Source organism: Anarrhichthys ocellatus, unplaced genomic scaffold, assembly GCF_004355925.1.
Source record: "Anarrhichthys ocellatus isolate YVR2014 unplaced genomic scaffold, GSC_Weel_1.0 scaffold8, whole genome shotgun sequence".
Classification (NCBI taxonomy): domain Eukaryota; kingdom Metazoa; phylum Chordata; class Actinopteri; order Perciformes; family Anarhichadidae; genus Anarrhichthys; species Anarrhichthys ocellatus.
This window is the reverse complement of record NW_022280038.1, coordinates 163574-179907: the sequence shown is the minus strand read 5'-3', so window position 1 is coordinate 179907 and position 16334 is coordinate 163574. Positions and strand designations below refer to the sequence as shown.

The 16334-nt window shown below is 43.3% G+C and overlaps 2 protein-coding genes across 2 annotated transcripts; both read left to right on the top strand.

Moving 5' to 3' along the window:
* The first annotated feature begins 26 nt into the window (after window positions 1-26).
* On the top strand, window positions 27-5377 carry glo1 (glyoxalase 1). Its single transcript, XM_031848474.1, has 6 exons — window positions 27-874; window positions 3028-3110; window positions 3288-3428; window positions 3529-3596; window positions 3981-4070; window positions 4563-5377. The coding sequence occupies exons 1-6, from the start codon at window positions 647-649 to the stop codon at window positions 4652-4654; spliced, it is 702 nt and encodes a 233-aa protein (XP_031704334.1). The 5' UTR covers window positions 27-646; the 3' UTR covers window positions 4655-5377.
* A 7272-nt stretch (window positions 5378-12649) lies between these two features.
* LOC116384143 (gonadotropin-releasing hormone II receptor-like) lies at window positions 12650-15985 on the top strand. The gene is made up of 4 exons (XM_031848555.1): window positions 12650-12755; window positions 13433-14042; window positions 15067-15271; window positions 15422-15985. Exons 2-4 carry the CDS (start codon window positions 13494-13496, stop codon window positions 15919-15921), a joined length of 1254 nt encoding a protein of 417 aa, XP_031704415.1. The 5' UTR covers window positions 12650-12755; window positions 13433-13493; the 3' UTR covers window positions 15922-15985.
* Window positions 15986-16334: the final 349 nt, after the last annotated feature.

The following is a 16334-nucleotide window of genomic DNA, read 5'->3' as shown; positions in this document are numbered from 1 at the left end:
CATTACACATGTCAAATGAAGAAAGGTAATGTAAATGTGGTAATGGACTGAAATAGTCCTAGCTTCCTTTGTTACATAACACTGAGCCCTTGTCTAGCCACCAGATCACAACTGGCACTTCCTGTCTCCATTTTCAAAATAATATTGTTGGCATGTGTTGAGCGCTTCGAATGCAAGTGCTAAAAAGAGAATGCTGGACCTGATTACAGAGCCAACGAGCTCACACGAGGTGAGGGTTAGAAATACATTGGCAATACTCAAGACACTTTTCTTATTTATCCACGGATCGTTTACGGGACGTTTTTTCCTAATCTAACCAATCATTTGTTTATTCCGTAGTGACATAAGGAATACTGTACACAGACAAACTGTAAACAGCTACTCTATGCGAGTATCACACTTCACTGGAGCAGAGGAGTCTGCGGTGACTGTCGCACACCTCCAGTCACCTCATCTGCCAAATCTTGCACATAAGGATCGTGTAAATTAGCAAAGTGTGGAAATAAAAGCCAGTACCAGCTCTCTCGCACAATCACTCCATATCCTCCTCAGTCCCGAGCATAATGCCATATTTTTAACGGGCACTGCATTAACAATTATAAAGGAGGAAGTTATTCTGAAGGGTCAATGGATCACCAGCGCTGTCATGCAATGCAAATTAATTCTGCTTTTAAAGGCGTCTTTTATTTTTGAAATCTGGCGCCGGAAGCTGTTCCTGTTAAAGTTCCCCGCAGCTGAGTCCCGCTCCCTGTCAGTCCGCCCAGTGCCGAGCTGCGGTCCTGCTTCGTACAGTCTGTTAGCGAAAATGAGCGACAAAGGTCTGTCAGACGAGGCAGCGGCATCGGCTTGCAAAGATGGAGACCCGATTACTAAGGTAAGTCTGTTGTCCTTTTTTAAACTTCTACCAGACACCAGGAAACCCAACAGGCCAACGTCTCCCAGGCAGGTTGAGCGAGATCTGCGCACTGCGTCCATTATCGGACATCGAGGTTTCTTCACAAATGTGCGTTAGTTACCCGGTGACAAGTGATTCGCTTCTATAAAACAAGTTTGTCCATGCTCACAGCGAGTGTTGTAGCCACGTACCCATTTCAGGTAACTCATATTTGGTGTTTATCTTATATACCGGGCTGTGGTAAGCTAGCTAACTTACATTCCAACTTTTTTTTCGTGTGGACAGAAACTCTCTCCAAACTTGTTAGAAAAGCTGAGACGTGATTTTATCAAAGCATGCGTAACAAGTCTGTAACACAAACAACTGCCCGTAAGTTGGCCTGAATAACTTGTACTCGCATGCTCTGGCGCAAAGCAGGTGGGACTGTGAACGGCTAATGTGGGCTGTGTTGCAAGCAACTAGCGGGCTGAAGCTAACCAGGCTAATGAATCCACATGCACAGGTTTAAGTGTTATCGTCCTCACTGCCCGTCATTTAACGTCCCTCCAACTGTGTTGCCTGTATTCTTTCTCAGACCGTGTATACAACTGTGTATACACAATACTAATAATATAATCAATCAATACTCTGTCAGGGTCAATAATCACAATATCTCTCAAATTGGCTGGACACTGGAGATTCCCATCTCTTCCGCATGCACGTGTTAACTTGGAGTCGTTTGGAGCAGCTTCTTCAAATATTTGCTCTGGTGGTTCTTCACATCAATCATCAAAGTCCACGCTCAAGACTTTCAAGAATGTGTCTCCAGGTGAAGTGTGAGCAGGATCCCAGAATCAGAGTCCACATCTGATGGAGTTTGACACTTGAGGATTAAAAGAGATGTCATAATATAATACGGACGCCCGTAGAAATCTCTGTTGCATCATGATCCTCTCCTCTGCGGTTTGTTTGCTTTGAGTTTACCACATAATCCGATTTTAAACAGCGTAACTAATTGCACAGCTTCTGTGTCATCCCATCCCAGAAGTGATGACTTTAGCAACAAGGTGGCAGAAGAACTGCGACTGTTTGGAACGTGTGGACGTGGATGAGTAGGGGCAGCAGTGTTTTGGGGGAGTTTCTATGACTCTGTTGACACTTTTGCACATAGTGAAAGTTTGACACTGCTGGAGGGAGGGCACAGGAAAAGGGGAACGGTTGCTAACCCACGGAGATAACACTCAACTGTGACACGGACACAGAGCGGCGCTTGTGTTCTCGCCCTCGTGCGACATCGGAGGGAAAACGAGCTTTGCAACTTTGCAATTTACGAGACGGGATTCTTCTCGCATCAGTTCTGACACATTTAACATATCAAAACACACACAATTTACCTGCAACCTACGAGCAACGACCCTTGGTGTCGCCGTTTGCTCGCAAATCGCTTCTGTGAAATGGGCCCTCAGGTTTTTAGGACATCATCAGACCTCACTTACCCAAGCAGGCCTGATCCGCTGGGTGTGGCGATGTCAGCCGAGGCGTAGCTCGCATAGATGTGGTGATCATTTATTTATATGCGCCTGCTTGCACAGAGAAGTGGTTTGGCTGGAATCCCTTTTTTCGTGAGTGAGTGCCAGGATGCAAAAAAAATTTCCTGTGCTGGAATTCAGCCACGGTCAACTGAGATTCATACCCTGCAAGCAAGTGAGTCTGGAAGGCTTCACATAGCTTTGTAACACAATGATATAATACACTTCTTTATATAACACATCTAACTATCCCTGCTGTGCCTTACATCTCAAGTGTTAATCCTGTGGCGGAAGCAGGGCCTGAAGTGTTTCTGGCGAGCACTTTTCAAATGCACATTCTACTCACCGGGAATTAGCATAACGGGAAACACCATGACTAGCCTCAAATGTGGGCTAACATGGGAGCTTTTGAATTTGTTTGTGTACAGCTATTTTTGTTCTACTTTATTTTATTTAGTATTTGCAGACTTGAACATTTGAATTACTGTTCCATCTGCATTTTAGAGGAATGATAAACCACCATCCTTGTAATCTTTGTGATTTGATTCCTTGTGATGCCGACCACTTGACTGAAAGTGTCATAAAGCTCTGTTGTTGTTGTTGTTGTTGTTTCTGTGTCTTTAGGATTTCATGATGCAGCAGACTATGCTGCGGGTTAAAGATCCGGCCAAATCCTTGGATTTTTACACCAGAATCCTCGGCATGACGTGAGTGTGTGTGGTGTGGGCTTCAGTTCAATTAATCTATATTTCCACTTGCAACAAATTATTCCTAAATAGTGAGATAATGCGAATTTTTTGGAGCTGCTTTTGTGCGCGGGTTGTTGAGCACGTCTCCCATACGCAAACTGGACTTGGTGGCTAATGTGTGGTTTTGTCTTCCAGGCTCCTGCAGAAGTTTGACTTCCCCGCCATGCGCTTTTCACTCTTCTTCTTGGGCTATGAGGACAAGAAGGAGATTCCCACAGCTGTGCAGGAGAAGACGGCCTGGACCTTCTCCAGAAGAGCCACCATTGAGTTGACGCAGTAAGGGTCTTCAATAGGAGCTTCATTTTTCTCGTTTCTTCTTCTCTTCATTTCCGCTCTTACCTTCTTGTATCTCCCCCCCCCTCCTCCTGTCTTTCAGTAACTGGGGCTCTGAGGCTGATGAGAGCCAGTCTTATCACAGTGGAAACTCAGATCCACGTGGCTTTGGTAAGACAGAAAAGGTCAATTGAACTATATTTGAAAGTGATATGAAAAGTGAGATTTACAATTTCAAGACTTTGTTGTCCCAAAAGGGAGCGTTTTCTTGTATGAAGGCATCTAATATATGATTGTATGCACTTAAAATTTAGCAACACACAGTAAAGGGACTAAACACACTCTTGGTTAAACTGTAACGTTTTAGCGGTCTTGATCTGTGTTTTAACAGTTCATACAATGCCAATTCATCCGTCATTTATTCCTTTTTAATAATACATTTTTATTTTGCTTTCTACGTGTTAACGTTACTATTTAAAGGCTCACTAGAGCGAATGTTGTGCAGCTGTATTGTGGATTTATTGTGACCCGTCTCTGTCTATGTGGCGTTAACAGGACACATTGGAATTGCAGTTCCTGACGTCTATGCAGCCTGCAAACTGTTTGAAGAGCAAGGAGTCACATTCGTCAAGAAGCCAGAAGATGGTAAGATGTGAAGGTGTTCATGGATCTGAGGGTCATGGACAGTACAATCACTAAGACTAGTCTTTTATTTGTTTACCTTAAAGCTTTCTTTATTTCTCAAAAATTAGCTTTCTCACAGGTAATGTTATCTTATGTCTAATTTCTGCACAGTGTTTCATTCACGTCACCCTGAAGATTAATAAAGGAATAAATTTGCTGTTTGCAGATTTATGCAAATTCTAAACAGATAATAAGTATTTCTACTTTCGCACCTTTCATGTAATTAACAAAAGATATAAATGATGTATCGTCCTAAAACACTGTATGGAATGGCTGTAGCTTTCCTTTTACTGCCTCATTACGTAACAACAGTACCTGTATTATCATTACTGCGCCGAGGTTAGAGCACACTCATTTGGAATCTTTAAAACAAAAGTATTTTACACATTTATTCTTACAGCATTAACCAACCCCCCCCCCCCCCCCCTCCTCCCTCCCTCTTATCTCCTCCAGGTAAAATGAAAGGCTTGGCCTTCATTCAGGACCCTGATGGTTACTGGATTGAGATCTTGAGTCCTAACAACATGGTGTCCATTACCTCCTAAAAGCTATGACAGCGAGCTACCAGCTGCAGCGGGAGGGGAAGAATGGAGCAGGTTCACTTGCACAATGGCAACCGGTGTGCCCTGGCAGGGGCTGGACAGCTGATCAGCAAATGGATTCGCTACCTGAGTTAATTCCTATGAACAGAAACTACTCTGTGTGGCTGTTGGGCTCGTCTACCATCATCCGTTTGTATAGGTCTTCAAAAAGTGATGCCGGAATAAACGCGGTATTACTGTATAATAAATGTGAAAGCCACCGTTTAAACGGCAATGGATTTGTGATTTCTTGTAGTTTCGAGAGACTAAGCAAAAACAGTAACTTTTTGTTAAAACACTAAAGGGCAGTGGATCCAAATCAAGATTAAAGCAAGCGATAAAAAGATGACCTGGGTTTTTATCACATTTCAGTCATAAAGAGAATGTGAGTTACAGTTTTTAAATGTTTTCAGAATTAGTTATTTTAAAGTCAAATCTGAAACAATTCTCATATAGTTCTAAAATCCACCACATGGCTGCTATACAACCTCCACCAGCATCACTGTTACCACTGTTACCATTCTAGTGTCTGCCCTCTGTCAGCACCAGACTGAGCTCCCCTTGCCTGTGCCGTTGTTTATGGTGAGCGTTAACTTAAACAGCCTTGGCTCTTGTTTGCACAGCACATCTGTTAACCTTAGCAGCTTTTCACTTTTGCTTGTTTGAATAAAGAATACTACTGAGAAACCTTTGTGAACAAATGTATTGAGTAACACCCTGATAAGGGACCTGACTTTACTTTGAAGACCCTTTGAAGACGGCATGGAGAGAAACATCCCCAGTGTCCACGTCGTCTTCTGGTCACCATCGCAGACCGACAGAAGGCCAATAAGCGCTCCTCGTATGGAGGCTGGATTCGTTTGCAGGATGAGTGGCAATGGTCCAGTGGAGATGAGATGGACGAGGTGAGGGGGGGTAAAAAGGAAAATAAGTATTTAATGAGTGCCGGTGTAAAGTCCATCTTCAGTGTGCACTTGCTAGTTTTAATGTTTTCCACAATTTTAGGGATTCAAGTGTGATTTTATTACAATAATGAAAGAACTCTGTTGACCTTCAATACAACTGTCCTTGATTCAATTTAATCTTCAATGTTGCACTATTTAACAGCATGGGGATGACCATGTCGGGTTGTTGGTTGGTCATTGCACCACATTGGTCAAGAATTGACTATCAAAAACTGTTTGATGGATTAAAATTTAAAAACAAGCATTCATGATCCCCAGAGGATTCATTTTAGTTTTTTAGTGAAATGTAGTGTCAACATTTGCATGATGGAAAATGTTTTAAGATATTTGAATACCATCTTGTCAAAGCTATAAAGCTCATTTAGCTTATTCTGATGAAGCAGTTGCTCTAATGCATAAAATAATACAATTTACTTGAACACAATTGTGTGAAAATAATGGTTTCAGAAGAATGTTTTAATATGAATATATTTGCCCGCAGCAAACGTTTTATGTAGAAGATGTATTACCCTTGCCTTCAACTTAAAACTCTTTATCCGACCTTGCATAGAGTTTCTCGTCTATAAGTACATTGATACATTATGGTTAAAGAAAGGTGAAATTTGAAGTGAGGTATTAATCATAGAAGCGCATAACCAACATGTGCTGAGAAGCTCGAACTAATTGTGCTTGAGTCTATAGAGTTAACTGACATTACAATAATAGAAACTGACGTGTCCACTGAGAATCCAGAAACAGACACATCATTATTATTTCAGTCTGTCAACCCCCCCCCCCCCCCCTCATCTGGCTGATAACTGAATCCTTGTCAGCCCAAAAACCTGCAGCATTCCTCGGTCACGTCGAGGCTGAAATTATCGCATGTTGACTAAATGACTGAGCGACAAAGTGGACCAGTGGTCCAGCCACGGTGCCTCGTCTCTGGACATGAAACGTCCAGCTGATATTTCTGTTTTCTGTCTCGAGAGGACTCGAGCCTGTCTGAGTTGTCCCTCCATATTCCCAGAGAGAGAGGCAGACAAGCTTTAGCACTCTGACGGGAAGCGAGCGAGGGCTAAAAATATTTCCACTCGGTTATCTAATTCACAAACCTCCACCACTTCCTTTACTGGTCCACCGGTACTGCAGAGCAAACCTGAAATGGTTTAATTTGTTTGCACTTCATCCTAGTACAGATAAAGCTCTCTGTCCATTTCTCATTCTATGGCCGTTTTTTTAATTTGGCCTTTTGAACTGTCCCAGAAGTCCAGTCTGTTTACCCTGGTTCCAGACCTCTTAGTGACCACCAGCATCTTCAAATAGAAGGGAAAACCAAATGGATAATGGAGTCTCATCCCTCTTCCATTTTTTTATTAAAAACACAAACTGCAGTCTGCCTTTGACTCTCTGGATTCCATTAGACCCCACTGCACGGCAGTACAAAAAACTAATTTGACTATAAATTAAATTGTGATTTGTCTATGATTTGCATATGGCTTGGAAGAATGTCCGTGCATTTGATTCGCGCGTCCCTGCTGCTTTCATCATGTTTTATGTGTTTTGCATTTGAATTCTCTTCTGTGACCTCCTGGAGAGAGGGCTAATGGAATCAGCGGTTTCAGTTCCCCCCACCGATAACAATCGGTGTCACCCAGTCAGTGATAGAAGAGAGGTCACTCAATAAACATTTGGTCAGGTGAATTTGGGATTCTCGTATTTCTGTAAGGCAGCTTTATCTGCAAATCATGCATTCCTATGTATTTTCTAATTGTAACAAACCATTTGCATGTAGTGGTCTGATGAGGTAGACCCTCCACCCTCCCTCTGTGCAACACTGCAGGTAACCTTACATGAAACATCACACCATTGATGATATTTATATTTAAACAATATGGGGCAGCTGTCTCTGCATGCTACTTCCGATTGTTTTGTAATTAGCATCCTCTGACTATCGAGAAGGGAGACAAACCCATGGTGGTGGCTGTCGGTTAACGGTGTTGATCCCGCTTGTCCTTACACATAAGTGCCATGTTAGAGTTGCTGTCATGTTATAATGAAGGTCAAAATTATGACGCCTCTTACACACAGTGGCTTTTACACCACCAGTCAGTCCAATGTTGATTGGACTCGGGAGACACCGCATCTCATTTCTGATTGGCCCAGGGTGGGAGATGGTAATACATGCTTGCTTTCCGCTGGCCTTAGAGTACTTTCACAATTTGCTAACGTTGTCCAGGTTGAGAATAAAACAATACGAGTCTGAATAGTGTGATGTGGGCGTGCGATTTTTATTTTTATGGATCCATCATCATGATGGATTAACTTCAACTTGACACATGTTCAGGTTGATTAATACTCAGACATCTAAAACTCTCCATGAGCTCTCCACGAGCACTTACAACTCTCTGTGCCTGCTGTCGCCTGCAGTAAAAACCACATGGACCAAAATGCCAGAGTAATCTCCCCATATGCAGATAAGCCTTTTGACTGTGAATCATGTTGAAACGTGTCCGTCAATTATCTTTCTGCCATAGTATATGCGGCTGGTAATTGGATTGAAAGGTAAAGTGCTTTCTTTTTTGCTATAGGAGGTTATATGTGGAGAATTGAGGATGTGAGCCATCAGAGCGGGCTGGTTCAGGTCAGCCTATTGTACCAAAATGAGTGAGCCATCAATGTCATTAAAAGGTCACAAATGTGATGCTCGTAATGGCCAGTGCACCGTTTAGATTAGTTACTGTAATAGGGTGGCACATGTAACTATGGAGAGAATGTAAAAGATGTGAATTTACAACCTCTGTATTTTTCTCAGAATGTCACTGAAGGTCGCTTGTGTTATTGTAGTATAGCTACGCTGCTCTGGACCAGAGCACGAGAACGTCGCATAATCTTCACCGAATCACACCATCGCCCCTGTAGCTGTTGTCCGGTGGTTTGGCGAGACGGCGGCGCAGGCATCTCTTCCCTCTGCCAGCTCTCTTCACGTAATCGGCAGCAGGCAGATGAAATGTTGCTAATTGGATAGAAAATGATAGGCAATCGGGCAAAAGAAGAACACACGAGAAAGAGTTGCGTTACGGTGTTCTGAGCTTGGAGTTGTTATTCGTCCAACACGTTCAAAAGCAACCGATGTGTTCGTTTAAAGTCCGTCCATCCATCCATCATCTGTTGACACTTATCCGTTTCGAGGTCGCGGGGCTGGAGACGAGATACTAGAAACACCTTTTGCCATAATGTAAACCATTCAACAGCACCACTAATAGGCCTATAGCCTCTAAAATGAACAGAGTTAAGATAAGATAATCATTTATTAGTCCCGCAGTGGGGAAATTTACAGGATCACAGCAGCAAAGTGGACAGAGCAAACAAGGTAGAAGGTAAAAAACAAGAGCAAGTATTATAAATAAATAAATAATAAACAGTAAAGAATATCAACTAAAAAAGTACAAAAATCCACACTAACTAAATATAACTAAAAATAAAATAAAAATATTATATATACAGAGTATTTTTTTATTGCACCTGTTCCTGTCAGCTGTCGAGATTCTGCCGCCCCAGCAGGCCACTCCATAAGTTCTGTGACCAAAAGGAACCATGATGCGTTTCACGCGGCAGGATTTATTGCAGGGCTGTTACATTAGAATGCATTAAATGTATTTAACTCGATCTGAAAAAGTAGAAACTCAATTGTATGCCTAATTTGTATTCTTTTGATAAGTACAGCTTGTGATGCTGCTGAAAATATATTTTTCTGCTCTGTGAATATCTTTCTCTTCTGCTGCAATGACTTCCTCAAACACCATTTGATTTCTATGTAATCTACTTTTGTAAAGTAATTGTAGCGGTCAGGCAATTATTTTCAATTCATTCACCTTCACCTGTCATTTGTTTGACTATTTCATTATTCATACATGTTTTATGGATTATCATTATTAGCTTAATGCCACTGGGAAATGTATTCTACATTACACTAGAATACTCTTCAGTTACTGGCAATCACCAACATTATGAGCAACAAGAGGCATCAAAATGTCAAGAGGTCACTGCACCAAGACTTATTATAGCGGTAAGATCTGAGTACGGCAGAGGGGACCCGCAGTCATCCTCACAAACCTTGACGCATCCTGGCCAGTCATCTCTTCAACATGACTACGCTGCAGTCTAAAGCTATTGCGTTTTACGCTGAGCATGCAGCTTCTAGTGAAGGTTGACTCTGCTCCAGCAGGTTGAACTATAGCATTTTCCGATAAAATCGTCTGATTCAGGTGACCTTCACTTCAGGAACACGGATAATGAAATGCTCTGTCAACTGACATGTGCATTTATTGAATCAGGACCGCCTTTAACTTTAGCGAAGGTGAATGGGTTACCTCGCTGCTCTCAGGTAAAAACTGCATTAAGGCTGCTGCGGCGTCTTACACCCATCAGTGGAGCTGCTTCTTAATGCACTTCCACTCTGGCTGCTGCAGTCGCCCATGGTTGCTGTTGAAACAGTCTGACCATGCGTATTGAATTTCTCAGATTAATTTAATAATACATTTTATATCCTAATTCTGATGCTGGGAGAGTGGTCGTAGTGGTAGCAGATTGAGAAAGTAGCAAATGGTTGTGGATGGATTGACATGCGCGGTAGAGGAACTACTGTGAAATATTGAAGCTAGAGTCTCTATGAAACACTGTGTGCCCACATCTGGCGCCTGTGGCTGTGATGTAGTATCAACACTTTGGGTATCAGCTGACTTCCCTGCCAGCTCCTTTTAGCCTGTGAAATCACACCTGGCACAACGTGTAGGTCGTTATTACAGAGGCTTGCAGTGTGGCCACCTGTTAAGACCATTACCAAGGTTTCTCTTTGGTCAAATCAGTTCCCAAACTTTGAACTGAATGCCATGCTGCATAACTATGGGCAGATTATGAGTCGCTTTGTAATTTCTTTGGTCTTCTTATTAACTCTGCCAGGAGGATAATGCGTGTGTGTATGTGTGCATGTGCACTGTCTGTCTGTTGCCGGCTAATCTCGCATTCTGCTGCAGCAAACTACATACTATTTTGGGTTCCCAGCTATGGCTTGATGCTCGAAGACCTCTTGTGGTTGCAGAGACTCACACTTTCTCAAAACACCTTTTATTGCCTGTTTTCATACTGCTATTGACTGCTCACTCACACCTCTTAACCGGTCCCTGGACGTTTAGGGCCACTAGTGATAACAAAGCTGAGTGCATATAGTTTGCTCACTTTTATTGTTTCGGCCGGTGTGTTTGGCTAACGGACCATATCAGTACACGCACTGCTGTACCTCGCCGCCTCTCAGCTGCTGCTATGTGGGCAGACAGCTTGATGAGTTTAACTTCGTTTAATGCTGGTATTAAGACGTGTGACAGGTATGTTACTGTTGGTCTTACTCTTAACAACTCAAACTGTTGTGCTTTAAACAGATTTCACATATTTTTAGACTGTAATTACAACCTTGTGTCACATAATCAATTTTTTTGTGTACATACATCAGGCCATCAGTTGGTTATCCTTGAACAACTGTCAATCTTGATGTGTTCAACTAAAGTCCAGACTGGGAGACTGCTGCATCGACAGACGATTGTCCCAGCGACACATTAACTGGGGTAACCTAGCTTTGGTACTGTAATATATCTTTTGCATTTCATCACTTGTCTTTTTGTATTCTATTTTGTAATGCATATTGTAAAGTGTGTGTTAAGTATTTTGGTAAGTTTGTGATCAGTATTTCGATGTTTTGGAGACTAATTGCAATCTTATCTCATTTCAGAGCACACGGCCATCGGCATGGGTTGTCAGCTGCTGTTTTAGGGTTTTAATGTTGTTTTCTACATTTGCCGATTCCCTTTTGTCAACCTGAGCCAAAGCACATCGGGTTTTAGGGTTTTCAAGCAAAGTGCAACTGACCTGGTGTGTCGTGATTTACTAGTACCTGAGTAAAGTGTACCTTCTTTTGCATGTTTATCGCCACAGAGTTAGCTCTGTGTGTCATCTGGCAGTGTAGATTCTCTGCATGTTACCTATTTTATAATAGTTTCTTGCTGCGTATTTGGAGTTGTGTATCACTATGATCTAAACCTGTTCGTAGATCAGTTGTCATGCTTGAGAACTAAACAACCTACTACTATAAATTACAATAGAAGACAACCTACTGCTCTCCAACCTATAGTGTCTTTATTTATGATCTTGAAAAATACTTATTATTCACTTGATGATAGCACTCCCGCGTTAGTGTTGTAGTATAGGAGCCCTGGCAGCATGCTGCATATGACATGTCGTATTTGACGTGTTCGTTCAATCCCACAATGCAGCAGTGGTCATTGCGGACTCACCTGGCAGAGATCTGCACTCTACTGAGTGCACCTTTCTAGTACCTATTTTTTGTCCGTGGTTGTTTTGCGTCTCTTTGCAGACGATTTGTGTCTCTTTGTTATTTGCTCCCTTTTATAGTCGCTGTGAGTCATTTTTGTGGTCTTTTTGTGTCTCTCTTTGCAACTGATATGGTCTCTTTGTAGTTTTTCTGTGCCACGTCAATATAATGCAGGCCATCTCACGCAACAGCACAAAACATGGCTTTAAAAATGACCATCTCTCTGACAGGGTCCATAAAAAACTGTGCCATGGACATTTGCAGTGCGTTCGTTTATTTTGCGCATATTCTTGTGAGTTTGTCCTCCCCTTTGTACCGTCGCATGACCTTACAGCACATAATTACTGCAATTATAACGAGCAGGTTTGGTGGCGCTATACTCGGGGCTGTGGTGTCTCATCAAATTGACTCCAGCCAGGGTTAAAATTAGAAACTAAACTGAGCCGGAGCTCACAGCTCAGAGCTCACCGAACTGACGCTCCTGGTATTCGGAGAACGCTCGTAGCTGCGCACACAGAGCGATGGACGCGCACATTGAGGAGGGAGAGCGAGCTGCGTCTGATAAACTCCTGAAGGGGGAAGCCAAGGAAAAAGCTGAGAGGGAGGACCGGAGACTACTCAGAAACTCGGTGCTGCGCTCATCATAAGGAGGGTCCGGGGACTTCCAGAGAGAGGATTTTGTTTTTTATCACTATTTGATGTCGGAAATGCATCGCTCCACGACAACACGTGCGTAGATGTGAGTCTGTTCCGGCTATTTCTTGTATTTATATGTTAATATACAGATAGTGTTTTGCATTATTGCTTTGCAGGAGAGAGAGGGAGGAATTGTGTAAATAGTGTACTGTAACATGCAGTATTTTGTTATGTGACCCTTTGTTGCGCCCTGTTGATGGTATACTGTTTTTAAGCATCCTTGATATCAAGGTCACCAAACTTAATTCAAGATAGTATTAATTCAATTTATTGCAGTGAGACTTAACTGTTGCTTCCATCTTTGCATTGTTGGGGGGGGGGGGGATGCAAATTAGAAGCCATAATTCAAATTTTGTTTATTTCAATTTTTTCACTATCAAAGATGGTTGTATCATGAATACCAAACAACCATGTTTTCTTTTGTCCAATAAGTGAATATTGTCGTTGGAGTGTGAGTAACTTGGTTGTCAGGTGTTGCTGTTGGTGGTGCTGTAAATTCACTAATCAGACCCCCAAATACACAAAGGGCAATCGTAGCATATTTCCATGAGAGAGAGAGAGAGAGAGAGAGAGAGAGAGAGAGAGAGAGATGTGCAAGCTGTATTGCTCACAGAACTATTATCTCAGCCTCCTTATACAAATCCATGCAGATGAATATGTTGCGCCAACTTCACGCAAAAGGCTCATGTAGATGTGTTTTGCCTTATCTCCCTCCCGCAGCCGGCACCGGCCTCCCATGTAGCTGAGCGTAAAACACTGACTCCTTGGTGAGGGTCAGAAAATGAACGCCTCCTGCGATCCTGCGGTCATGGCGTATCAGCAGAGCTCCGGGTGCGACCTCGACGGCAGCTGTGACTGGCTGCCTCCTGCAGGCTGCAATTGGACGTCAGCGGACGGTGGAGCGCTGCAGCTGCCCACCTTCTCCACGGCGGCCAAAGTCAGAGTGATCGTCACCTTCATCCTGTGTGGCATTTCCACCTTCTGCAATCTGGCTGTGCTGTGGGCGGCCAACGGCCACAAGCGCAAATCCCACGTCCGAGTGCTGATCATCAACCTGACTGCGGCCGACCTCTTGGTCACCTTCATTGTGATGCCTGTGGACGCCGTGTGGAACATCACCGTCCAGTGGATGGCCGGCGACCTGGCCTGCAGGTTCCTGATGTTCCTCAAACTACAGGCCATGTACTCCTGTGCCTTTGTCACCGTGGTGATCAGTCTGGACCGACAGTCGGCCATCCTCAACCCTCTGGCCATCAGCATGGCACGGAGAAGGAACCGGGTCATGCTGGTGGTGGCATGGACTATGAGCGCCTTGTTCTCAATCCCTCAGGTAAGGCCAGGGGGCACTGGTTGGACAAGACAGGTCGTTCGGTTGAGTTAAAGACGGAAGCAACGGATTCGGAGAGAAGTGCTGGGTTATCGGAGATGTTTTGAACTCTCTCTCTCGTTTTCCTCCGAACAGTATCACAGTGAGGTCTTCAGATTATAGGATCTGCATGCATTATCTCAGTTTCATAAAGGTATTAACGTGTAGGTGATCCACACATGCTCGAGGAAATTAAAATCGCTATACACGGTTCATCAAGCTCTTTACATTTCTGTGCATTTACATAAAATGTGGCAATTCGTAGAGGCTTTGATGCAAGCAAACATGCGTGTTTCAAGGGGCCCAAATGGCCTCGGTGGGGGGGGGATTAGTCGCTCCCTCATAGTTGCACAAGAATGGGAATCCCTAATCCTAATGGTTTAAATGCTTTACTGTAAACAGTGAGATATATGGCAGCCTACCATGTAACATAGTTGATCAGGTTCATGGGGGGGGGGGGTTAAGCTGGCGATACGGTGCAATTCAATCTCCAAACAGCATGTTGAATGATTCTGCAAAAGACTGGAGTACAGCCAATGGCAACATTTTGAAATGGTCAGTGGCTTCAGTGGCTTCATAATTCCTGCAATATCAACACAGATGCAATTAGATTACAGCTGAAATGATTGCAAAGTAATCTGCAAATATTTTGATAATTAATCCATCCTTTTCAAAAAAACAAAATTTCAAGCAAAAATACGCTGTTGCTTTAATGCAGATTAGTCAACTGAATATCTTTTGCTTTTGGACTGTTGGTTGGAGGAAAAAAGCAATATTATATTAAAATATGTAATTATTAATTTCCATCAAACACTGGCATTTGACCTACATGAATGTAATTCCTATACTGGGCTATTTGGTAAAACCAACATAATGCTTTAATCCTTCCATCCCACCTCTGCCAAACAAACGGAGCAAAGAAAATACTGCATGACAGCTGCCGCCAGCAAAATGCTAACCTTATATTTTTCCATATTTATTTCCTCAGATGTTCATTTTCCATATTGTGACCATCACATATCCAGCAAACTTTACTCAGTGCACCACCAGGGGCAGCTTCGTCACTCACTGGCAGGAAACGGCTTACAACATGTTCACCTTTTCCTGCCTCTTCCTGCTGCCGCTCATCATGATGATCATCTGCTACACCAGGATCTTCATCCAGATCTCCAAACGGATGACGACAAGGACCTGTGAGTTCACAGCTCTAAGTCTTTGCCTGACCCTGGGATGGGTCAGAAAAAGATCTACATTTGATGCATTCTTTTTTGTAACCATGTTGCTTGCTCACATACCATCCATCCATTAATACCGGAATCTCTCTCCCGCTCTCTTTCCTCCAGTGCCCTCCAACGAGCCACATCTCCGCTGCTCCAAGAACAACATCCCCAAAGCCAGGATGAGAACTCTGAAAATGAGCATCGGCATAGTGATCTGCTTCATAGTCTGCTGGACTCCGTACTACCTGTTGGGTTTGTGGTACTGGTTCTTTCCGGACGACCTGGAGGGGAAAGTCTCCCACTCCCTCACCCACATCCTGTTCATCTTCGGGCTTTTCAACGCCTGCCTGGACCCCATCATCTACGGTCTATTCACCATACGCTTCCGCAAGGGGCTGAGGAGCTGCCACCACAAAACCGCGGTGAGGTCTGACCGCGAGATGAAATGCACTGCCGCTGCTTTGCCCTCTAAGAGAGGGATGAGGACCGGTGAAAAGGACCGCAACTGTGGACGGGCTGAGCCCAGTTTGTCTGATGGCAGGTCTCTATCCAGTCGAGGGGAAGGAGGACAACCGTGCCATTTCAGTGCTGAGAGCACAATAAGAGTAGAAGCAGGAACTTGACACTGCTAATGGAACTTGTTCACCTGTTATTTCAGGGTTGTACATATACATGTGTATTTCACAATCAAACTTAACGTGCGTGTGTAGAATAAATCTGAAAACTTTAAAGAAAATCCATCAGGTGTGGCTCTCCGTGTGTTGTCTTTGGGACTGTCCATCTTACTTAAAGGCTTACCTCACATCTTTATGAACCTACTAAACAGAGTTGTTTGATGTTTTGTGTGTGGCTCCTATTTTAAGACGAGTTCGCTGTTTACAATATGCATTTACCAGTGTGGAAAAAGCTTCAGCGTGCCGTGCATGCAGCTACACACACACTGCCGAAGTGTCTGTGAGGACGCTTCAGATGATGGTGGAGGTTGAGAGCTTTCCTTTGTAGCCAACACAAAAGAAGATAATAAGTTAATCAGATG

Coding starts and splice junctions, on each gene's coding strand:
- LOC116384143 (XM_031848555.1), top strand. CDS start 13,494: ATGAACGCCTCCTGCGATCCTGCGGTCATGGCGTATCAGCAGAGCTCC. Junction 14,043..15,066: donor CCTTGTTCTCAATCCCTCAG/GTAAGGCCAGGG, acceptor TTATTTCCTCAG/ATGTTCATTTTCCATATTGT. Junction 15,272..15,421: donor ACGGATGACGACAAGGACCT/GTGAGTTCACAG, acceptor TCTTTCCTCCAG/TGCCCTCCAACGAGCCACAT.
- glo1 (XM_031848474.1), top strand. CDS start 647: ATGCAATGCAAATTAATTCTGCTTTTAAAGGCGTCTTTTATTTTTGAA. Junction 3,429..3,528: donor GCCACCATTGAGTTGACGCA/GTAAGGGTCTTC, acceptor CCTGTCTTTCAG/TAACTGGGGCTCTGAGGCTG. Junction 4,071..4,562: donor CGTCAAGAAGCCAGAAGATG/GTAAGATGTGAA, acceptor TATCTCCTCCAG/GTAAAATGAAAGGCTTGGCC.